General features: G+C 46.1%; 2 protein-coding genes and 2 long non-coding RNA genes across 9 annotated transcripts in view; 1 reads left to right on the top strand and 3 right to left on the bottom strand.

The window, feature by feature from the left end:
* The window catches only part of MAML3 (mastermind like transcriptional coactivator 3), a 614,427-nt gene extending 596,982 nt beyond the window's left edge, over positions 1-17,445 (top strand). For 4 of the 5 annotated variants that reach the window (XM_082390882.1, XM_082390881.1, XM_082390879.1 and 1 more), the window contains 3 exons: positions 5,159-5,365; positions 9,390-9,474; positions 13,949-17,445. In XM_082390882.1, coding sequence (XP_082247008.1) covers positions 5,159-5,365; positions 9,390-9,474; positions 13,949-14,943 — 1,287 coding nt within the window. In that variant the 3' untranslated portion in view covers positions 14,944-17,445. The remainder of the gene's footprint in view (positions 1-5,158; positions 5,366-9,389; positions 9,475-13,948) is intronic. The other variant, XM_082390880.1, reaches the window with a different exon arrangement.
* LOC309628181 overlaps positions 1-23,976 on the bottom strand; it is a 461,146-nt gene that overhangs the window by 362,592 nt on the left and 74,578 nt on the right. The gene's annotated exons all lie outside the window — the stretch shown is intronic.
* LOC309628184 lies at positions 18,827-21,829 on the bottom strand. Its single transcript, XR_014244225.1, has 2 exons — positions 19,997-21,829; positions 18,827-19,908 (listed from the first exon to the last, which is right to left on the bottom strand). It is a non-coding gene; the product is annotated as an uncharacterized lncRNA (long non-coding RNA).
* The window catches only part of MGST2 (microsomal glutathione S-transferase 2), a 30,441-nt gene continuing 28,901 nt past the window's right edge, over positions 22,437-23,976 (bottom strand). Inside the window, exon 4 of one of the 2 annotated variants that reach the window (XM_082390908.1) lies at positions 22,437-22,679. In XM_082390908.1, coding sequence (XP_082247034.1) covers positions 22,639-22,679 — 41 coding nt within the window. In that variant the 3' untranslated portion in view covers positions 22,437-22,638. The remainder of the gene's footprint in view (positions 22,680-23,976) is intronic. The other variant, XM_082390909.1, reaches the window with a different exon arrangement.

Below are 23,976 nucleotides of genomic sequence, written 5' to 3'. Positions count from 1 at the left end.
AGACGCATCTTCGGCCCCGGCAGGGGTGCACGGGCCTCACTCCTGACTTCTTAGAGTCCCCTAAGGACTTGTAAGCATATAAGCTCGAGTCGAGAGGCTAAATTACGCCCCAGGGGGCTTTTTAAGTAAAATCCTAAATTTCATTTAGGCTGTTCGTAAGCCATGCGATGGCAAAGACACTAAGCCCAGGCTCGCCCCCGGCGCGGCCCTTTACCGCGCCGGCTTCGTGCAGCCCGGGTTACGGGGAACCCTGACCCTCTCGGACAGTCCGCCCCTGGGTCTGGGGTACGCCACTGTCCCTCCCCTCTCGGGTCGCCAACGCCCCCATCACCTCCTCCATCTCCCGGCCCTTCCGTTTCCTTCCACGGCCTCCCCCACCCACACGTGAAATCTCCCTCCCCTCGGGCTGGCAGCAAGGTCGGTAATAAGAAACCAGTTCGGTGTCAGTCGGAGAGAGGAGGGAGATAACCCCAGAGATACACGGCAGTGGAGAGAGAACTCATTTTGTGTAAAGAGGGCCTCGAGTCACCAGGGAATTCCTGGATTGTCTCAGGCTGTCGTGTGTGATGTCCATCACGCCGAGCGAGCACCATCTGTTCGGTATTATGCTCTCAGTTGCCAGGCTACCTGCTATACGCGGTAACACTTGACTGCCCGGCTCCACGCTCGTAGCGTTAGCCCAGACGCGCGGGGCCGGGGGGACCGGCTGGGGGAGGAAGGCGAGTCCTGATTAAGCCATCTGCAGGCTGGGAGGGGGGCGGGGGGGACACGCCGCGCGGGCGGAGCGGGCGGGCTGGCGGCGAGGACTGGGCTGACACCACCATCTGCTGGGGCCGCGGAGGAACAGCAGCTGTTCCTTGTTTTCCCCCGACGAGAGCACCTGAAAAAAGGCCGAAGCCCTGAGCGTCCTCCAGCCCGTTCTCCACTAAGCCCCGGCACCCCAGTCCCAGTCACCGCCGGGAGCCTCTTGCAATCCCCCCTCCAAGGAGCCAGCCGTCTTTGGTCCACCGCCAGCAACCCCGGCCCCTCTCACCCAAACACGAGGCATGTTCTTGAAAACACGTAAGAGAAAATGAAGCTTCCTTACGCACAGATTTATAAATAAACAGCTGGCTACTCTTGAGAGATTTTTACCACAGCTGCTTTTTGAAGTGAAAACTGCCTCTTTGGGGGAAGTAGGGTGTTTTTTTACACCTCTTACCTATCTCCAGCCCTTAGGAAATTGCTAAGACCTTTTCCCTGGAAGAGAAGATACGTAAAATATTGGTTTTGATTTCTCCCCCCCTCCCTTTATTTTACGGAAGAGTGAGAGCTTTGGGGAGTAATGAAGATCTATGTAGTCAATTGGATTTCTGAGAGGAAGAGGCTGAATTAAGATTCTGGGTAGAAGGCAAGGGAGGTCGTTGGGCAGGGGGTGGAGTGGAGAACAAGCTAGTAATTAAAACTAAAAATACTGCATCATTTGGCTTCAAGGCATTACATTTCTGGTGACGAAAGCCCAGCCTGGTTTTCTCTGATTGCATGTACAGTGTGTGTCCTCCTTAGAAACAAGAGCGGGGGCTTGAAATTCTGAAATTCGACAGACTAATGCTCATTAAGCCCTCTTAGACTGGGGATTAAAAGCCAACATGTCATGTGCATCAGCTAATGGCCTCAGCCAGCCCAATTTGTAAGGTGAGTCACTCGGCGCGTCTTCACACTTGGCATACACATCTGAGGCTGGGGCTCTGGGTGTCACTCACCCGCTGTTGAATGCAGCAGAGCTGGTTGGGAAAGGTGTATCAACTTAGGCTCACAAATGTTTCCTAGGGAGGGCAGTCCTTTAAAAGTGCACATAGCCCTCCTGCCTCTCGGTCTTCAGGTCTTCGGTGAGAAACCTGAAGGCAAAATCTTTGAGAAAGAATCATTGGGGGAAATAGATAATCCTGGGAGGTAATAACCAGACTATCCCTTTGGGAAGGGTTTTACACACTGTGCTTTTTGAAGTTCAGCAACACCCCGCCCCATCTGAAAGCAGAGCATTCCTAGGAAACCTTTCCTAAGCCGAAATGGCTTACAGTGAAGAAGCAAGCACCTTAGGACACATCTTGCTAAGAATGTGCGAAATAAATAGAGATAGAGCACAGATGCTCACACAGTTCGAAGCTATGGCAGCTTGATGCTGAGATGCTGAGTGTAGTTCCTGGGGAAGGCGCTTGGTGGCGCCACTCTTGTTGCTGGAGGCACCTGCTGTCTCTACAATCACTCTCTGCAAAACAAACACTGAATGCTATCTTAGATTTTCACCTTCTTTTGTAAAAGCGAAAATCCTCTTCAGATTTCTTCCAGTTAGCAAAAACAGATACTAGTGTAGGTGTTTCATAAAAGGGGAGTGGCGTAAATTGAACTCTTGAAAAGTGGGGGACCTGTATTTCCTTTTGGTCTAGGAAGACAGGGACTAGACAAGCGTAGATGAATCTACATCCTCACCTCATTTGCCTCTCCCTTTCTTTCTGGGTGGAGAGAAGGCTGGGAGAGCAACACATCACTACTTACGGCTCCTGGGCAAGCTCACCAGGTACTTGAGGGCTAGTCTCACAGGACAAGAATATCTCAAAGTGTACAAAGATAAACGGGGCCAGCCCAGACCAGTCCTCTCATAAAACCAAGCCGAAGAGAACTTGATCTTCCCTTGGGTCTCATTTTCTTTCCAACTCCCTCCTCATTATCAAAATGGGAAAATATCAAATATTCTGAAATACACAGAAAAAACTGTGTATCTGTATTTTCGCTGATTGGTCGACTATCTGCACTTCCATGTGAATTTGTTTGTTTAAGTATTAAGTCAATCAGCCATTTGTCTCCAAAGGTGGCAAGAAACAGCTTCATCCCATTGGAAGGAAGGGTTTGGAAAACAGGTAGCAAGTTTGGGGTGGGGGGAAAGGAAAGAGTGAAATATCTTGACCTCTGCAGGGGTCAGTCATAAAGTAAACTTTTTGGTGGCATAAAGTTCCAGGCATTGCTGAGTATAAGGTCTTTTTATTAACATTAATATCTCATAGCTCCCTACCTAATAATTGTCTATGTACAGAGAAAATACACAAAGACAGAAAGTTTTAATTTCAGTACCACCACACTTAACATTTGAAAAATAGAACACAGTGTATTTATGGGAGACATACTATATATTTAGTCTACAGGCAATTCTTAGGCACACACTTGGCACCATGGACCCATCGTCCGGGAAAGGCCTGTGCTTGTGGAAGGAATATTGAATTTAGACTCAAAATCAGTACTCCAGTTCTGCAAGTTCTGGTTCTTCCATTTACTAACTGTGTGACCTGGGCCACCGCACTGACTAACCAAAACTTCTTGAGCTATTGTTTCCCAGATGAGAGGAGTAACGGGGTTTTGTTTGGTTTTTTGTTTGTTTTGCTTGTTTTGTTTTGTTTGGGTGCTGATGGGAGGGACGAAGAGTACGTGAAGATGCGGTTTCGGTATACCTGGAAAGAAGAACGTGGATGGCTGATCTCCACACAGTAGCGGGGAGGGGGGTCCAACAAGCCCAGGCTATGGGGGCTCCCATGCAGGGCTGCGTCTCTAGGAGTTGTGTCAAACACAACTCTCTGTTTTGAGAGGAAACTGCCCACGTGATTGACTGTACCAACACTGAAGAGGTAGCAAAGCAAAAAGAGGACAAATATTAAAATCCAGTTTGACTGCACCCTGTTTTTCATTTAGGATGGCTCAGAAGAGGCAGATAAAATTCATGTTGTTCACAAAGCAGGCTAGTTGCATGCATTAATGAAGGAATGCATTAATAACGATGGAAATACCATTGCAAATGACATTTGATAACTACTAAACATCCATTTAAGGTAGTCACTTGCCTGTATACATCTGCGTAGTCTTAATTTCCTTCACCCCATATAACTGGAAATAATAACCAGTGTGGAAAAAAAGAATGAATATCTAGATTTTATAATGAGGAAAGTTTTTTTTAATCCAGTTTAACTGGCTACAAAAATTTAAATACTGTAGATTTATTCACATCCGTTTCTCATGATCTAAGTCTCATAATTGTGCCTCATGATATGACTGTGTATGTCCTTACACGTATGCCCATTTAACTTGTGTACCTCTCAGACAGCAGCTTCTCTTTGTTCAGATTAATTACTTGAAACTTCAGTGAATTAAAAGAAACCTTTCTGTGAAATGTTCAGACAGTGCTTTGCCATTACCAGCTGTGCTTGATATAATGAACAGGAAAGAAAGCATCGAGAAACTACATCTTACGGTCACACACCTACTTTTCCCATCAGCTGTTTTTCCCCAATGGTCTACACCGTCGGGCTGTTACTTCCCCTCTGAGTACAGTCTCCGAGTAGTGACTTGGGCTGTGTGTGAGGAGTTCTCTACCACTTTACCTCCTGTTCCTTAAGGGCCAGTCCTTAAAAGTTGCCATCATTTGATTTGACTGACTGACACATAATTATAGAATCAAGAGACCCAATTCAACCCCCCATGTTTAAGTTATCCCAGACACCTGAGACCCAATTCTATCTCTAAAGATGTTGGGAGATTTCGTATCTTGGGTCCGGGTCACACACTCCTAATTCTCACCATCAACAATTCTCACTAGCAGGATATTTTTTTTTTTACACATGTCAAACCTTTCGAATGTCACAATTAGAATTTCATCAAATAGCAATCTGCTGATGAATCCATTCCAGCAGTCTTCTGTAAATGTCTCTCCTACTAGCTAAGAAGCCCATTTTGGCCAGGCAGGCAGTAAGGATGAAGAGGTAAGGTGAGGATGTCTCATTCCCGACTTAAAATGAGCCCCACCTGAGGGCTTATTCCCTTTCCTTCGGAGGAGCACAGATTGTTAGCTGAAAATGCGGTTCTTGTTCCTTAGCCAGTCCCATCAGAAACAGACTGGACCTGGTCTCAGATTTTCCCAGAGCCGTGCTCTATTACTGTCGCCCTCTAGCCTCTGCAATCCCACCTGTGGTAAGGCCAGGTTTGAGGACCACTGGGTTCTTTTTTAATGGAAATGTAATGTGTGCCTCTCGGGATCCCGTAGGTCCCTAAGGCGGGACCTACCCCCTCCCCCTATCCCCTGTGCTTTCCTTCACACGTGGAGTGGCTGCATTCTCTTCTCTTCCTGTCCTTCTAGGAGCAGCATCCGGTCGGGCTTCCCCGGGCCGCGGGCCCCATGCAGACCTCCGTGCCCCCGGGCTCCGGCGGCATCGTCTCCGGAGCCGGTCCAGCGGGGCCCAGCTTCCTGGGCGGCCAGCCCCAGGCAGCCCTCATGAAGCAGATGCTCCTGGACCAGCGGGCGCAGCTGATAGAGCAGCAGAGGCAGCAGATGCTGGCGGAGCAGGTAACTCACGCCCGCGGTGGGATCCGTTCGTGCGGCAGACACTCACTCGGTGCCTGGTGTCTGTGAGGGAGTCTCGGTTCGTGTCCTTCATCAAGAAATTCACAAGCCGGCACTTCCTGAGATCACAGAAGAACCTGCAGAATTTAGACCTTTCCGTTCGTTAGGCTTTTTCTTAGAATGAATGAGTGTGTTCTGAAAAGACAGGCTTCAGCCATCCATTTGAAGACCCATTTGCCAGAGACCGTTCTTCAGTTCAAGTCTGGCTCTTTTCTTCTGGCTTCTGGTACAGGAGTCTGTAGAATCAGCATGGGGGGCAAGGGTGGAAGGGGGCTGGCTCACATTCTTCGTAAAGTCTGATATTTCCAGCATGAAGAAAAAAGAAAATAATTCAGAGAACTTTGCTTCTTGGAGGAAAGTGTCAGAAGGAGGGATTGAGAAGAATTCTTACACAATTGGTCATGAACAATGGAACAGGAACAATAGCTGAATAATAGGGCCCACAGAACTACCTGGAAACCTGAACTCGGGGTCACAGAAAGGGTGCAAACTTGAGAAAATTCCCAGCAGCTTTGAACACAGCTCAGGAAATGTTTGAGTTAAAGGCCTAACACAGAGAAAGCTTTACCTGAGGCATCTTTGACAACCCTTGACATATATAATTCCTCCAGCTTAGAAAGAAAGCCTTCCATGCGGGCTACTCCTCTCAGTTTCAGTGTGTTTTGTTTTTCGAGATGCCCATGCCCGATTTCGTGTTATCTCGGGAAAGGCCTGAGGACTTCCCCAGGAGGTCCCTGGATGCCTTCCGTGGGGGCCTATCCAGCGCGTCTCACCCTTCTGTTATAGGAGACGTGAGGCTGTCATCTAAGGCTCAAGGCCCACAATTACCCTTCTAGAATGTTCCTAATAGGATCAGAATTTTGGAAATGTATTAACCATCCTCCACCATATCTATAGGAGAGGTTGTGTAGGACACAAGACGCGTCGAGGTCCTTAGTAACCAAGGGCAGCAGTTCAAAGTAACACCAGTCATCCCCCAAATAGAAAAATTGTACACTGTTGAGCACAGTACTTATGTTCCCTTGTTCGCTTTTGTTCTTGAACAGCTGTGTAATTATCTCCCTTTTTACCGAGGTCAGTCAGCTGCCTGGCAGCTCTTGTACAAACAAACCTCTATCCCTCTCACCCTGCGTAAGGTGTGTGACAATGAGCCATGCTCATATCTCTCAGACAGTGATAAATGGAGCTGCCGAGGGGAAGCTGGGCTTTGCAGATCCGCCCCTCAGCCAATCCCAGGAAATTTCAGGTGTGCCTGATACTTGGAGGGATGGTCTTTGATGCCTGTGCTGCGACCAAGACACAAAGGGGAGTCGGGGTAACCAGGCCAAACTCAGCTGTGCCAGCCCAGGGGTGTCCCCCCCATGGGTTGGCAAGGTCAGCCAACCCCGGGAATGAGGGGGAAGGCAGGAGACCGGGAGCATGGCTTTCACAGGATGGTGCCCACAGACCATAAGGTGAGAGAGTGCGGGACCCCTCAGAACCCGGGACACAGAAAGACAGACATAGGGCTCCTCAGAAGAGATGAGGAAATGGGAAACTGGAAAAAAATGAGTATAATTCCTTAATGACTGTGTGTTCCGGGAGCTGAAGAGGGACCAAGGAAAGAACGGTTCACTCTGGGTCACATCCTTTGCTTATGGTATGATTTTGGAAAAACCACCTAACCTCTCTCCTCATCTGCCAAATAAGGTTTTCCTAATCTCCCAGCCTTCCTCCTGATGCTCAACATGAGTAATGAGTGTAAAACCCTTTGGAAACTGCACAAGGTGTGGATCTGCCACTTGACCCTGGTGTCACAGAAGGCAGTGTGAGAGCTGCAGCCACACGTGCCAGCCATCCTGTGGGACTAGCCCAGAAGTAAGTCAGAGGGATGTAGCATCTCACCTGCACCTGGGGAAAGTGCTTATTGATGCCTACACTTTTGAGGTTGAATGTGGCCACATCAACGCCAAGCTGATTTTCTTGGTCCCTGCAGCGGCAGTGAAAGCATCCTAACACTTTCAATTTTGCCAACAGCGTACTGGGAACACTTGGGTTTCTGGAAAGGACATGTGAGGGAAAACAGAAAGACTGGGGATATCTTGCATATCTTTGGGAACTTTCAAATGGTTCTCAGTGGACTTAGCAAGTTGAAAGCAGGTGTGAATTAACATTTAATGCGTTATTCTCAAGAGCACAGAGAGTGTCAAATCCCACCCATTCACAAAGGTTCAACGGAATCTGGAATTTTGGATCTGAAAGAAACATTGAGGATCATGAAGTCCCTTTATTTTACACACGAGGAGACTGAGACCAGAGAGCTTACATGATTTTTTTCAGAGATCGCAGAGCTAGAGAGGGGCAGAGCCAGGACTGGCACCTGGGCCCCCTGACTCCTGACTGCCAATCCACCCCAGGCTACCCCAGGGCTGATGCCCAGTTGTAAGTGGGACCGTTAAATTCTTATGTAATATGGGAAGTTTGGCTTCTGAGAAGCTTTTAAATGCTCCCCTTACTCTCAGTAATGTTCTTAGATTGCTGCCTAGAAGATTAGCATGGTTTCTTGTCTATGCCGTGTCTATACAATTAATACATTTCAACGGTTTCGTGCAAAACACCACAGGATGGGGTGAACAGAGGCCGTTCTTTTCTTTGGTTGCCAGTGCTGGCTGGCCTTGTCAAGAAAAAGAAAGAGAAAGAAAATTATAGAGCTGCCCAGGAACAAAAACAAGAGAAAAAATAGAAATAAACACATGCGTTAAGAAGTGGTCAATGTGTGTTATTTTTATAATGAACACTGTAAAGATCCGGGCCCTCGTTGTCTGTTTTCCTAGGCCTTGCAGATGAAAGGTGCTTGATGCATATTCCACAGCTGCAGAGGAGGTTAGATGACAGGCCGAAGGTCACGCAGCTACTTGACGGCAGACCCAGAACGAAAACCCCTTTCTTTGCTCTTTCCACCTCACTCTTATTTTCTGTCCCTTTTCACATACAGCATGATAATGACCATAATAGCCTTCCCTGTATATTGGTAACAATGCCGGCAGTGCAAAAGCCCCGTGACTGGAAGAAGAAAAATTAAAACGCAGGCCTCCTGGCTCCTGGTGTACGTGGAATCCCACGCGGTTTCCTCAAGGCAGTAAATGCTGTATGTTTGACTTGTGGAGATGTATTCTGCAGGCAGGGTGGCTTCCTGGGAATAAAATGAGCCTTTTTTTTTTATAGGCCCTGAGAATCCCATCTTCCTATACCCGAGGCATCTACCTTAGGTCATTAAAAGTTAGCTGCTTGTCCGTTTGAGCTCGGTACCCACCATGCTGAGGAAAGCACGCAGGCTGATGTCGGAAAAGCAAAGTCAGAACTGCCTCCCTGGCTATACCTCCCTCGTAAGCCAGCAAGTCCACACAGCAGAAATGCCGCAGATGTTCACCGAGGATGTTTGCAGCAGGGGGGGCTCTGACAGCCGAAACCAGAAGCTCCCTAAACAGCCACCCCGAGTAGCATGGGCAAAGACATCGTGGGATGTTCTTATGGGGGGAATGCTACTCGACAGTGAGAATGAATGGACCCCACCGCAGGCATCACCGTGGATGGAGCTCCCAAAGGCGATGAATGCAAGAAGCCAGACCCCAAAAAACAGGCTCAAGTACATTGTCTCAGGCCGCTTCTCTGAAGCACAGAAGCAGATATAACTAACCTGTTGCTAGGCTGGGATAGTGCGCCCACGGGTCAGGTGAAGGGCGGTGGCTGGGAAGGGGCAGGAGGGGCTTCTAGCAGCATTCTGCGTCTCGACCCACGAGCGTGTTCCTTTGTGAAAATCCATCGCACGGGGCACGGATGCTACACGCTTGTGCCCTGACCTGTATGCGTGTTACTCTTCAGCATAGAATTCAGTTTTTGAAAACCGCCTTCCTCAGAACAGCCAGGAGATCTAACTGTGCGCCTCCTCCCGCCCCGCCCCCCGGCCCTCCTTGTCCTATCGTTTCAGCAGCTGCAGCCGCCACAGTTACCCCGGCAGCACCTCCAGCGGCCCCGCAACCCGTACCCAGTGCAGCAGGTCGCCCAGTTTCAAGGTGAGGCCGGTGCACACCTCTGCCATTGTATCCCTTCCAGTGGGCAAGTGTAAGTGAATGCAGAGCCGGTGACAATGCCACGGCTGCTGTGTTTGTGTCCAGGTAACATTAAAAATCTTTAAGAACTGATGGTGCCAACCAATCAGAATCCCAGGCGTTAACCTTTGGGTCGCTGGGCCCCAGAGAGGTCCTGGTGGGCCCGGGGTGGGGGCGGGGGGGCGGTGGGAGTGGGACTGGAGCAGCCGTTCTTTACCAAAGGTACGGAAGTATTTCGGGGGTTTAACAACCAGCAAAGACATCCAGGCGCCGACTGACCTAATATCAGCCCTGTTTAAGTCCGGATCGTCATCTCAGTGGCCATGGGGAGGAGCGGGGGGAATCCCGTGTCACACCTTTCTTGCTAATCCCAGCAGGTCAGCTGACCAAAGCCCTCACTTCCAGCAACCGAAGTAAAAGGATCTGGCTTTCGGCAACCACTAATCTCTGCCGAACATAGAAGACAAATAGGGACTTGAGTTTGATTGGACTTTCTTGATCCTGCCGCCCTTTGCACAAATCCTGAATCATGGCCCCAGGAGTAATGGGTGCACTGTTTGTCTGGCGTTGCCATTCCTCTGTAAAGTAGAAGGTCCACTCAAATATCAATCCCTTCCGTCTCTAACAGAGAGAGCCCCTGTGGGTCTTGTATGGGGTGAAGGATGAGTCTGAGGACCCTTCCCAATCTCATCCACAGGCGTTTTCAGGGGGCCACAGGGGTCATGAAGCAGCAGAAATCCTAATTCCTGTCCTCTGTCATTTCTGAAGACCTAGATCGATGCATCCTAACTTCCCAAATGTTACCTATCGCTTTGACAATCTGCCAAAAGCTATGAAGCCCCTTGTACAGAAATATCCATATATATAAATAAATACAAATTTTGTGGATCATTTCACAAGTGTTACCCTTTTCCATAGACGGTGGGTGAAAATGTTGTGATCTAGGGTAGCCTTTTTCAGTCTTTGGGTTGCAACACTCAAGTAGGTTGAGAAGATAATTGGCCACAACCAACATTTTTTAACGAAATAATAGGAATGATTGGAGTGTATCATAATTAAGGCAACTTTTGTTTCTGTCCTAAACCCACATGTGTATGTACTGTGAGTTGTGGCTTAAAGAGTCTGAAAGCCGCTGATGTTCACGGCCAGATCTCCCTGAAGATTGCCTGTGGACCCCCTGGGGCTTGAGCCGCTATCACCCCCTCCCATCCCTGGGATATTTATATCACTTCAAATCCCTTTGGACTCGACACAGGGAAGGACAAAGGGAATTGTTCTGTGCACTAAATTAGTGCCAATATTCTTTGAAGAATTCTGTTTCTCACTTGGTCAATGGTGCGGAGGAGTGGGAAATAGTCATGTTACATGTGTAGTTTTTGTCGCAGACTCGGAGCCCTCTTTTGTACCTGTGGTTCTCAGACTTGAGCCTGCATCAGATCACCAGCACAGCTGGTTCAAAACAGAAGCCCGCCCTCACCCCCAGAGTCTCTGATTCAGTAGGTCTGGAGCAGGGCCTGAGAATTTGCATCTCTAACAGGTTCCCCAGAGTTGCTGTTGCTACTGGCCCAGGGCCATACTTTGGGAACTGGTGCTTTATATTATGAACTAATTTAAACCATTAAATCTGGTAAACCTGGTATTGTGTCCCTTGAGTTTTCTAGGTTCATAACTCATGTATTATTTTTTGGAATACAGGGACCCACCAAAATTTAATAACTCCTCTGTGTTATGAGTTATTCTGAATGGTTTGGGTCCAATTTAAAAGTTCTACTCTTTGAACTTTTCTAAAACCCCAAATCACAGGTAATCAACCTAAAAAACTTAGCTACACTTAGGCTAAACAACCAGTGACATTTTAGGGTTCCTAAGCTGGTTGATATGATAATTTTTAAAATTTTCTTCTGTATTTTCATGTACTTTACTGACATCCTAGATATCATAATATTATGTATCTGGGAAAATAGCAAATTGATAGATAAAAAAATATTGTCCTTGGAGAGAAGTTCTGTTAGGGATAACTTGTCTGAGGCCTACAGGTCCACTGACCACTACAGTTTTCAAAGGTTTTAAAGACGAACTTTCTCTTACTGAGTTCTGTGTCTCCGGGCAATGTTACATGCCTAGGGGAAAAGCTTATTTTACATAAATATAGACTTCTTGTGAGTGAAAATAGAACACAGACCCTTTCAGGGAAAAAATTGCATGTTACCGTCTCTGTTTGAATATGGAAAATTTTCTTTGACGTTGTGGTGTTAACCAACAGACAAGAAAATTAATTTGACTACAGTATCTCACAGTAGTATCTGTTTTAGACAAAAATAAAAAAGAAGAAAAAGTAGTCTGTTGTTTAACATATGTAGTTGTCAGATAAAGACAAGTTAATTCTTTGAAGGCATTTGAATTTTTTTCCTTTGTATATTTAAAATTACCCAAGTTCATAAAACCAGATTAATATGAGGTATTTTGTTTTTCTTAGGTTGAAAATATGGTGCTGACTGCTGATATTAAAAGGTCCTTTTTTTTTTTTAATAAGAATTACATCTGGATAGTGTAGTCATTGACACCAAGTAAAACTAAAGGTTGGCTTGGATTAATGGTTCAATACTTCTTAAGAGGCACTGCAGCATTTTTGCCCTCTAAAGAAAGGAAATTATTTCTCATTCACAAAATTAGTCCAGTCAATATCTAATCCCTCAACATATTTATTCTAAGTTACAACAAAAAATGTCCGAAATATGAAAGTCCTTTCATCTGTTTCCAGCAGCCTGTTTATGTAATTTGGGTCTATCCAATCAATCTCTGAGTCAGCAATATTTTTCCCTTAAATTTTTTTATAAGCAACTCAATAACCCATTTCACCACAGTTGATCAGACTGGCCATGTAGTCAATACAGATTTAGTTGTTAAGGTCACAAAGCTTCATAAGAAGATTGCAAGTTGCAATATATACCACCATCCAGTGTTTAATCAGGAACTTTTTTTTAAAATTCCACTTAGATACAATTAAGCTCAAAACAAAAAACTGAAACGCTTCTAGGGATCTCCCCCAGGTCTTTCTGGTTTCCCCACAGTAACCGTTTCATTTTTCAATGCAGCATGATATTGATCTCAAGCCACAAAAACTTGTCATAATCAAAATTCCCATAATTTTCTTTCTTAAAGAAAGACAGAAAATATGGAGACATATTTGCTGCCCAGAAATCAATAACCCCATCAGGAAGACAAAAACACACTTCAGTTATCTGCCAAGGTGCCAGGCTTAACAAGGTTACACTATTCTCACCTGGTTTCTCATCCAGGTTCCAGGTAGGATCAAATTTGCTTATAGTATCGATTGGCTCCCATGCTGTGCCTTTTTTAAATGTCCAGGAAAAAAACTATTTTTCTTTTTTTCATAGACTTAATCATCAGCAGGGACACAGAAAAATCCATTTCTGTGCACCTCCTAGCCCTTGACAACATTGACATGTTCTAAGGGTGACATTTCTATTCTCTTGACTGGTTTAGAAATTTCCCGGAAACATGTAAAGAAGGACTCACTCAAATGTCTAATTAGAGTTGAGTGACTTGGCATTGATATTCTGGTCAACTTTTAAGCAGCATCATTAAAACTGCCTTAGTGGTCATTGCTGATTTGAAGGAGTGGCCTTTGTTGGAGAAATGCATAAAGTTCATTGCCAAGTAGCAAGTAGGAGGATGATTTCTTTTTCTAACTAACTCAGGAAGCTGGCCAGTTCGCACTGACATATTATGATTCAGAGAATCTGGAGCATGTGGAAGTCTACAGAGTGGATCCAAGAAATGTCCCATCTGTCGAAATAGCTTCTTAGCAGAAGTGATAGCCTTTAACCTCTCAAATCCTACTCAAGTCTTAAGGGAAATTAGCCTAATGGTCTTCATTGATAGTATTCTCTACTGAACCATATTCCACTTCGCAAATAGGATATGCAAAGTGATCAGCCATTTCTGCCTCATTTAGCCCAGGAGGTGAATTTCCTCTCACCTCCAAAAAGATGGTATCTTATTGGTTGAGGATGGCATCATATGAAGACGGGTGAGAAACGATTTGTTTCTGAAATGTGAACAAAAATAATATCAGGGTATATCAAATAGAAAAGTCAACTACAAAAGCCTGTGTACTGCATGGTCCCAATTTTCATGCGTCTATTTATATATTAATGTAAGTTGGCAGTGGTCTTCTCTGGATGATGGGAATGACTTTAATTTTCATCTTTATGCTTTTCACTATTTTCCAAACTTTTTACAATCAGCATATGTTACAGTCAGAAAAATAATACTCTGGTTTTTTTAAGGATTTATTACGAGTAGCTCCTTTCATCTAAAAGAATTTTGTCAGTCCCAAAGAAAAGTCCAGCAACCTGTTACCATGCACTGCTTGTAGAGATGAGTGAACGGGTCTGTCCTTTTCTCCCTGCAGGGTCTCCCCAGGACGTCGCAGCCGTGAGAAGCCAGGCGGCCCTCCAGAGCATGCGAACTTCACGGTTGATGGCACAGAACGCAGGCATGATGGGAATGGGACCCTCCCAGAACCCAGGGACAATGGCCACAGCAGCCCAGTCGGAGATGGGCCTGGCCCCTTACAGCACCCCACCTGCCAGCCAACCGGGAATGTACAGTATGAGCACAGGAATGACCCAGATGTTGCAGCACCCAAACCAAAGCGGCATGAGTATCACACACAGCCAAGCCCAGGGGCCGAGGCAGCCCACCTCGGGGCAAGGGGTGGGGATGGTGAGTGGTTTTGGTCAGAGCATGCTGGTGAACTCGGCCGTTACCCAGCAGCACCAGCAAATGAAGGGGCCGGTCGGCCAGGCCTTGCCCAGGCCCCAGGGCCCGCCGAGGCTGCAAAGCATTGTGGGAACGGTCCAGCAGGGAGCACAGAGCTGGCAACAGAGGAGCCTCCAGGCGGTGCCCGGGAGGACTAGTGGAGAATTAGCCTCATTCAACAACGGCGCCAGCTACCCGCTGCAGGCTGGCCAGCCGAGGCTGACCAAGCAACACTTCCCGCAGGGACTGAGCCAGGTGGTGGACGCGAACACTGGCACGGTGAGAACCCTCAACCCAGCTGCCCTGGGTCGGCAGATGATGCCACCGCTCCCGGGGCAGCAGGGCACCAGCCAGGCCAGGCCCATGGTCATGTCTGGCCTAAGCCAGGGCGTTCCCGGCATGCCAGCATTCAGCCAGCCCCCGGCACAGCAGCAGATGTCCAGTGGCGGTTTTGCCTCGAGCAGCCAGAGCCAAGGCTACGAGCGGAACCCGCCTCAGGACATGTCGTACGGTTACAGTGGCGACGCCGCTGGGGCATCCTTCCCCAGCCTCTCGGACAGCGCCGATCTCGTGGACGCCATCATCAAAGGTGGGCCGGGGGAGGAGTGGATGCAGGAGCTCGATGAATTGTTCGGAAGCCCCTAGTCACGAGGGGCCCCGGCAGCCACAACCCTAGTGGCTGAAGCTTCAACCGTGAAAAAGAAACAGGATGTTGCCTCATCCTTGTTTTTTTGTTTATTTGACCTGCGTAATCTGAGCAAAACTGCAGCCGGCTGACAGTGGAAGATCCAGGTGCCAATCCACAGCCCCGCTGGGGCCTCATTTCACCTGATTTTCACACAGCAATCAAGACAGACGCCCTGCGAATCCCGCTGCGAGAGAGGGGGACGCACCAGAGACAGGTGGGGAAGATGCTTCTGTAGCCCCTCTGCTTGGCCCTCCCTGAGATCGTCCGGCCCAGCAAGAGCCGCTCTGGCCAAGACAGACTGCTGCCCGACGTGAGGTGGCCGTCAGCCCCTCCTGGCCCTGGTCCAGAGTCTGTAGCTTTGGAGACACAAAGGAGAGAGCGCCTGGGACTGACAGTCCCACGGAGCCTGCTGGGTGGTGGCACAAGCCAAGAGCACACGTCAGAAGCGCGCCGAACTCCGGCTACAAAGAGATGTCAGGCTTCAAGACATGCTATTGGGTCTGGAGGGTAGGTGCAGAGAACGGTGAGATGTCACAGGAAGACACAGGATCCTACAGGCCTGTCTCCTGCCCGTGATGACCCTCAGGAATTTTAGAGCCATTGCCTCACAGGGTGAGCTTGGAGAAGGGTCCTGGCAGTCCTGGGCGGGCAGCCCTCTGCTGGTGACCGGGGTGGCCGTCACTCTGCGGAGTTGAGCTGGCGCCTCCTGAGGACCCGATAGGACCCAATACATCTTGGCAGTTCCCATCTACTCCCGGAGGCCGAGGATGGAGAGGCCCAGGCTGGACGCTGTGTGTCCGCTAGCACGGCCGCCTTTCTCCCCGGTCCCTGCCCTTATTCCTCCTCGCCTCTACCCCAGCCTTCCCTTGCTCCTCCTTGCAGACTAGCCAAGAAGAAACGAAGCTTTTGTCTTTAGGGAGCCCGGGCAGAGGGAAAATAGGTGCAAGAAGAACTTAGACAATGCCTGAAATGCAACGGTGACACTGGAGTTTTCTTTCTCTGCCTGGAACTGAGCGGGCCACTCGATGCTTCTGGGACACCAGGGAGGACTGGCCTGGACATCGCTGGCTCTGGCTCCCTTTGGGAAAATCCTAGGGGTGAGGCTCTAAAATCAGCCTGGCCCTTCATCCCTACTCACCAGAAAGACAAATCTCAAACCCTGAAAGTTGAGGAACTGAAAAATCAATTGCTCCACTTCGCACATTTTGATAACGAAAAGGAAGCAGGTATGGTTCCTTTCCTGTGGGCAAAGTGATCCACTCCTGATGTTCTGTACAGTCGTTCACTTTGTAATTCACTCAAATCTGCCCTAACTGAAGTCTGTCGGAAGGGATCCACAACCTCCACTGTCGTAAAGCTGATCTCATCCGTCCTTTCCTCCCCTCCCACTGTCATGTTTTGGAGGCCGCGTGGCATAACCATTGTCCTAAGTGAGTGAGAGTGGCGTGAGCTTTCCTCCCGCCACCCCCTCCCTCCGCGTCCAAAAGGCAGGCTCCCTTCTGCGCACTCACGTGTTAACTCGCCACACCAGAGCCCCAGCCCAGCCACGGGAGCCGGACTGGCTGTACTGGGGGCGGGTCCTGGGAAGGAAGGGGGTTCGAATGAAGAGCTGGGGCAGAGGGTGCAGAGAGGCGGCAGGCAGGCAAACACCGGCCTTGACTTGCTCGCCAGGTACCAAGGTCATAGCCCTACTCAGCCAGGGGCAGGATGGAGAACAAGTGGGCCACTCCTGGGAAGAGGTGCTGGGTGGCAGGCTGACTGTGAACTCCCTGTGTGGGGAGGGACACTGCCAGGGAAACTCTTGGGTGGAAACAGATGAAAACCAAAAACAAACAGAAGAAAGTAAACACATGAGAAGACACAGAATATATAATTACCTTTTTCTGAAAGGTACAGGAAGTAAATGTATAAGAAATGATGAGAAACTGGAGGTGGCTGACGGAGGGGGAGGGGCTCTCCATGCTCTTTTTAAAGCTTCCTCCAAATGCTCAGTACTGGGACCAACGACATAGAGAGGTAGATTTTAACAAGGTGGTTTTGTTTTGTTTTTGTTTTTACTACGGTGCTGATGTATATGTAATGTCTAAAAAAAGTTATTTGTAAATAAGTTTTTACAATATGACAGATATCACTGGGTCTACTATCTGTAAAAAATATACATATAAATATATATATACTGTTTGTTTAAAATAGAGTATTTTTATTTCATTCCTTAACTCATCATCCCAGCAGTGGTATTGCACTTCAGATGACATCATATTACTAATTTGTACTGTATGACCTATGGCAACTTCCTCCATTTGATTCAGATTTTTCTAGTTTTCTGTTTTTACTTTGTACATTGAGCATTGCTTATTTCCTTTTAAGAAATGTACAGAACTCTGAAATGTAGAAATGAAGTGATGTTGACATACCACTTTTAAAGAAAAAAACAAATAAAAGATCATTATCTGAACCAATCCAAAGTTGAGTTTATTTTAGAACTGTCACTGGAGCTCCAGCCTTAGTTAAGCAGATGGATTATGCCTGGGTTTTAATTGATTAACTGCAGTTCTTGTCTCAAAATTTTTATATCATTATTTAAACATTTAAGTAACAGTGGAGATCAATCATTCCCAGCCTTTTTAATTCCACCACGCTATTAAAATGTTCTAAATTTGCACTGCAGGAGATGTGGCAACGGTAAAAGAAGAGCGTCATCTATGAAAGGAATATACTGAATCCATTTGTAGACTCGGAACCATAACAATTCAAATTCCACCTGGTTCACTCAGAGAACTTGGAAACTGATAGTAAACTTCTTATTTAAAAAGGAAGAAAACTCAAGGAATATACTGGGGGGAAAGTAACGATGGGCCTTGCCCCACTGTAATGAACACTGTCGCTACACACACACACACACACACACGCACACCTGTGTGTGGCTGCGTCTCTTTGGAGAACAGCCTGGCTTGGCCAGCACCACCCACAGAGAGTTGAATGTGCTTAGAAGTTTACATCCCTCCAGACTGATGTTAGCCCATGACCTGCTGGTGCAGGAGCGTGAGAGCCCAGTTAACTTACCTGGACAAACCCTGAGATAGCATTTCTGTTCCAAGGTCCCCTGCAGGATCAGGCAGAGGCTGGGACTTTGCCAGAAGGTGCCCCCTTGCTTGGCTTCCTGCCTTTTTCTGCCCTGTTTCCCCCACTCCCTCAGTTTCCCCTCCTGGGAGCCCTTCGGTGACAAATCACACACATGTGAATCCACTCCACTTCTAGAAGACCTGACCTAAGTCTTCCCATCAAACTTTAAAAAGCATGGTAAAGCAACATGTTTCAAAACTGTCTGGGTGAAGCAGAAAAAGAGGCCACAAGAATAGAATAAGTTCATCATCAAAAATAGATCCAAAGCAAAGGTGAGTTTTAATATGTACAAACCAAGAGAAAGAATGAACTTGACTCTGGAAAAAGAGGCCAGCCCTCCCCTGTGGTAGGCCACAGGCTGGCTGTGGTTCCAGACCAGCTGACATATAACACCATGTAAAAAACAGTGTGACACTGGGCTTTGTCCCAGTGATATGGGTGTAGTGACATGAGATCAAAAATGAACTGATTCGCGGGTGGGGATGGGAAGGCTGACAACAGAATAAAAACATGGAGTCTGAGAAGGGCTGAGTACTACTTGTCCTGATGAGTCAAAACCACATATTTTTATTTACTGCACTGGATGGATGGAATACCATTCTCCTTTAAAATGATTTCTTATTTATAATCGTGTTGACCTTTATAAAGTCCCAGCGCAGCAAGTGTATAATGGGGAAAGAAGGACAATAAACATCTTTCCAAGAAGTCACTAGGCACTTTCCCCCGTAAGAAGGAGGTATTTTATTGCCGAAAGTTAAGGAACATTCGAAAGCATTAAAGGAACTATTTCTGCCTTTAACCATTCTTTTCAAGGAAGGTTGTATATAGAGAAAAAGGATAAAAGACAAATGACCTGATATTTTTCCTTATTAATGACTTTTTTGGCCACACCTCCTCTACTTCCAATCCTGCAAAGAAAAGTGTGAAAGGAAAAATACCTTGGAAGAGAGCAGGGCTGCTTGTTTGTGTAACCAGTCCTTTATCTTTCTAACTTATTTTTCATTTTAAGTTCTAAGGACATTATATTTCCATGCTGGTGTTCTCTGGACAAGTTACTACAGACACCTGTTTCATTTCATAACAGGCGGAGGTAATTAGGGCAACATTCACGCACTTGGGGCCCAAGTGTCCCTGCCACGTCTAGGACAGCTGCTGGGCCAGAGCTAATGCTACGGCTCTATCCCTACCTCAGATCCCAAGTCAAGCATGCAGCACTCAACATAAAAATCTTCAGAGCTACTGAGAACCTGACTTTAGCTTTTAACTTCGCTTCATATATTTAAACTTGTATGACAATCATTTTCAAACAATCAGAAAAATAAAGAATAGTACAATGAATAACTATACACTTACCAACTTGATTTGATACTTGTTAACACTTCACCATATATGCTTCACATATATATTTTGTGGAACCATTTCAAAGTAAGCTATACACGTGCAGTCACTTTACCCCTCAACCTCCCAGCATACCTTGCCAAAGAATTAGGGCATTTTCTTTCCTAGACACAACATCATTATCACACCTAACACAATTAATTCCCTAATATCTAATTCTCACTCCTTATTCAAATCGTCCCAAATGTCTCCCATAGCTGTTTTTTTCTAACCAGGATTTGATCAAGGATCCCACGTTGCCATTTGGGTTTTATGCCCCTTAAGGGTATCTTTTAATGCAGAAAAGTTCTTCTCCATCCCTTTGTTTATAACATCGACTTTTCGAGGCAAGGAATCTGATTTCTAAAAATAAAATCAGTCAATTTACTAATATGTAAAAAATATGTATGTCAGATCAGAAACTCACATCTCCCTGGCCAACACGTTTGCTCCCTGTAAAATCAGTCAGTTTACTAATATATAAAAAAATACGTATGTCAGATCAGAAACCCACATCTCCCTGGCCAACACGTTTGCTCCCTGTAACCAAACTACAGGAATTAAAATCGTCAAGAGGTTGCCTTGGTGACAATAGAATTGGAACAAAGGAAATAAATTCTATAGTTCAGATATTTTTAAAGATAAAAAGCTTTGATATACCGGTGGGACCATCTTCTTTTTTCCACATGTTGTTTAACCAACTCTGTGTGTGTGTCTTTGCGTGTGTGTGTATGTGTTTATAGTTTACGTCTTTAAATAGTTCCAATTTAAATGCAAGATAGAAATTGTTTAAAAATCCTCAAGTGTAAGATTTGGAAAGTTGTGGTTTTTTTCCCACTTCCAAAGGACAATGAGTTTGCAGTAATTATGCTTTATGGTCAAAAATTTGCACTTTACCCCCTGGCGGGACACATTAAATTTAAGTTCTCCATGAAAAAAAAAAAATTGCACTTTCTCTTCCTTTATTGTCTTCAATGTGTAAAACAATTAAAATGTCACAATACGAGTCACTATAACTGACTGAAATACTAAAAAGTAAGAAGACCATAGAATCATAGCATTTTAAAATATTAGCCCCATTTTACCTGAGGAATAAAACTGAAGCAGAGAGCTACACGGCTGTGGTAGCATAGCCAGCGAGTGGTAGAACAGGATTAGTGTTGACTGGCCCTGGAGTCTTCACTTCTTTTGCTGCACGACCTCTATGGTGAGCTGCCTTATCCGGAGTCAAAGAGCCAGTTAGTGGGGGAACTGGGCTGATATCCAGATACCCCATTCCCAGACTGGTCGTTCTCAGTGTACTCGGGGGTATTTAGCCCAGGTATTTGGGATGCAAGAGGTTGTCGTGTCTTCTCCCGTACTATTTTGGAAACGCTAGCGTTTTAATGCCTTTATTTTTCTCTATTATTCATAGCCTCTGTAACTGCCTTTGTACCCACACACCAAAAAAGGCGCAATAAAAAGTTTCTTGGAGATGCCTACACCAGATTCAAGGCTGTCACACTTTCTTTAGAAAAATTACAGAGAGCTCTTTTCCTGATGCTAAAAAGTTATATATGCTCATAATTCCATTCTCCTAAGGCCCCTGAAGACTCATTCCCATTTTACAGATGAAGAAAGTGAAGAAGGGTCATTTGCCTTTTGCCAGACAGTGACTGCACGTCAGGGTCCAACAGCAGCAGGCCCCCAGCCCCACGTGGCATGGGAAGTGCAGTGGAACCCAGCCTAGGCTCTCCAGCCATGACCATGACCCTCCTTCCCCTGCCCAGGGGCAAGATATTCCCCGAGCACTCTTCTCTGGATGGTTTCTTGAAAATGACACACCTTTTTTTTTTTCTTTTTCCTTTGTTTGTTACAAAGTCCATTTTCACAGCCAGATGTGCTTTGTGCTGTTAGTTGATGACTCTCTTCTCTGGCTACTTGATGTGTTTGCCTGACTTCCCTCACCAACTGTTGCATTCCTGCAACTAATGAAGTGGGCTCAGATGCCTTATCAGCATCTATCTGGAACTTTCCATCGAGAAGCAGTCTTAGAGGTGAGTGATGGCAGTGGTCCACGGAAAGCCCTAGACACAGACAGGTCAGGCTGCTTTCTCCCTACACCAGCAGTCATGACTTTGGCATGTGCTTCTAAAACCAGGGCTCAACACACTTCCACTGACGCTACGGATCCCCCGCCTCAGAGCAAACTTCAGTTGTTAAACTAACAGGAAAATCTAACGGGAATGTTTCTCCAAAGCCATTTCAAAAAAAGGAGACTTACTTCTTTTAATTGAACAAGTGGCACCATCTAACCTTTAGAGTGGAAACATCTTCTGCAAGCATTTGAGCAAAGGGAGGGGGGAACGTTAGAAGTGCCTCAGTTTCTTGGCAACACTGAAGTCCAGGTATTCATCCAGAAAGCTGCTTGCAATCCCCGGGGTGCCCAGAACAGTCAACAAGGCCAAAAGCCCCAGACTCAACCGGAAACCAGTGATCCTGCGGGCGGATGTGAGAGAGAGAGAGGTGATAAATAAACTGGGCTACAGGGATGACCCTGGGGAGCCTGGGGCAGAACTCTCATTGTGGACACTGCCCAGAACTTCCATGTTTTCGCCATTTGAAAATTTTGATTCGTCAGATAAATTAAAGAGGACGCCTAGCCACAGAGGTCAAGCGGCTCCTTTCAAACATTCAAAGGATTATCAAGGCCGGGAGGGATTATTTCCTTGGAAACTTTTGGGAGATAGTGCAAAATGTTTGCAAGGATTTAAAGTGTGGCGGTCAAAAGAGTGCACACTTAGTGTACAGTTTTATCCTTGCAATTTCCTGTCTCACACCTAATTGTGTAGGGCCTGGTGAGACTTGGCCTCAGGCAACATAGATCACTTCTGCCGTCATAGCCATAAGTGCTGTATTACCCTCAGGAACAGGAAGCTAATATAGGCTCCATCCTGCTACTTTTTGTCTAAACACACAATTCTTGGGTGTTCCTTACTTTTTTTTTTAGCAGCTTCTGAGTATCCCCAGAAATACTGGTGACGGACATATATGTACACCAGACTTGTCTGGTGTACTTGTCTAAGTATCAAAAACTATAGAGAAAAAAAAAATAGAAAAGACACAGAACATGATGGCAGCCTCTCAAAATGCGGTGTGAAAGTTGACGATACTCACAGAACGTGTATCTGACAAAAGACTTGTGTGCAGAACTCTGGCAATTCAATAATGAAAGAAAAACAACTCAGTGTTTTGAATGGGCAAAATATTTGAATAGAAAATTCACATAGCAAGATAAACAAATGTACCAATACGCACATGAAAATTTTTTCAACATTATTCAACATCATTCAATATCAGCAAAACTGCAATTTAAAACCACAATGAGGGGCTTCCCTGGTGGCGCAGTGGTTGAGAATCTGCCTGCCGGTGCGGGGGACATGGGTTCGAGCCCTGGTCTGGGAGGATCCCACATGCCGCGGAGCAACTGGGCCCGTGAGCCACAACTACTGAGCCTGCGCGTCTGGAGCCTGTGCTCCGCAGCAAGAGAGGCTGCGATAGTGAGAGGCCCGCGCACCGCGATGAAGAGTGGCCCCCACTTGCCACAACTGGAGAGGGCCCTCGCACAGAAACGAAGACCCAATACAGCCATAAATATTTAAATAAATAAAAAATAAACCAAAAGTTTAAAAAAAAAAAAAAAAAAAGATAGTAGCTGTAGATTTTTCATATATGCTAAAAAAAAAAAAAAAAAACCACAATGAGATGACACCACTTGCACACCCACCAGAATGGCGAAATTTTAAAAAGACTGAAGCATAAAATATTGGGGGTGTTGGAATCTCATACATTATTTGTGGGAATGCAAAATGGTACAGCCGCTTTGGGAAAAGTTCTGGTAGTGTCTTATAAAACTAAACATTACTTTTTGACCCAGCAATTCCTTCCTTTCCTGTGTATTTACCCAAGAGAAATGGAAGCACATGTCCATAAAAAAACTTGTACAGAATGGTCATTGCAGCTTTATTCATAATAGCCAAACACTGAAAACAGCCTGGAAATCTATCCACAGGAGAATGGATAAACAAACTGTGATAACCATACAATGGAGCCCCATTGGCCATGAAAAGAAACAGACAACTTGCAACAAACAGCATGGTGAATCTCAGAAATATTCTGCTGAGTGAATGAAGCATTATGCAAGAGTACATACTATGATTCCAATTATAGAAAGTTCTAGAATGGACAAAACTAAACTATGATTTAAAAAAATCAGAGCATTGTCTGCCTCTGAAAGGGACTGGGAAGGACCTGAGGAAACTTTCTGAGTGGTTGTCATGTTCCATATCTTGATAGGGCTTTGAGTGACACAGGTGTATACACTTGTCAAAACTCATCGGATGGTACACTTAAGATTCGTGCATTTCACTAAATACAAATTTTACCTAAAAGAAATGTAAAGTGTGGGGTTCTGTTCTGCCATCCAGTCCAATGAAAACTCTCAATATCTT

The sequence above is a fragment of the Balaenoptera borealis genome (assembly GCF_965194805.1).
Source record: "Balaenoptera borealis genome assembly, chromosome: 4".
In the NCBI taxonomy this organism is placed as follows: Eukaryota; Metazoa; Chordata; class Mammalia; order Artiodactyla; family Balaenopteridae; genus Balaenoptera; species Balaenoptera borealis.
The sequence above is the reverse complement of the archived record's forward strand: the minus strand, read 5'-3'. Positions and strand labels throughout refer to the sequence as shown.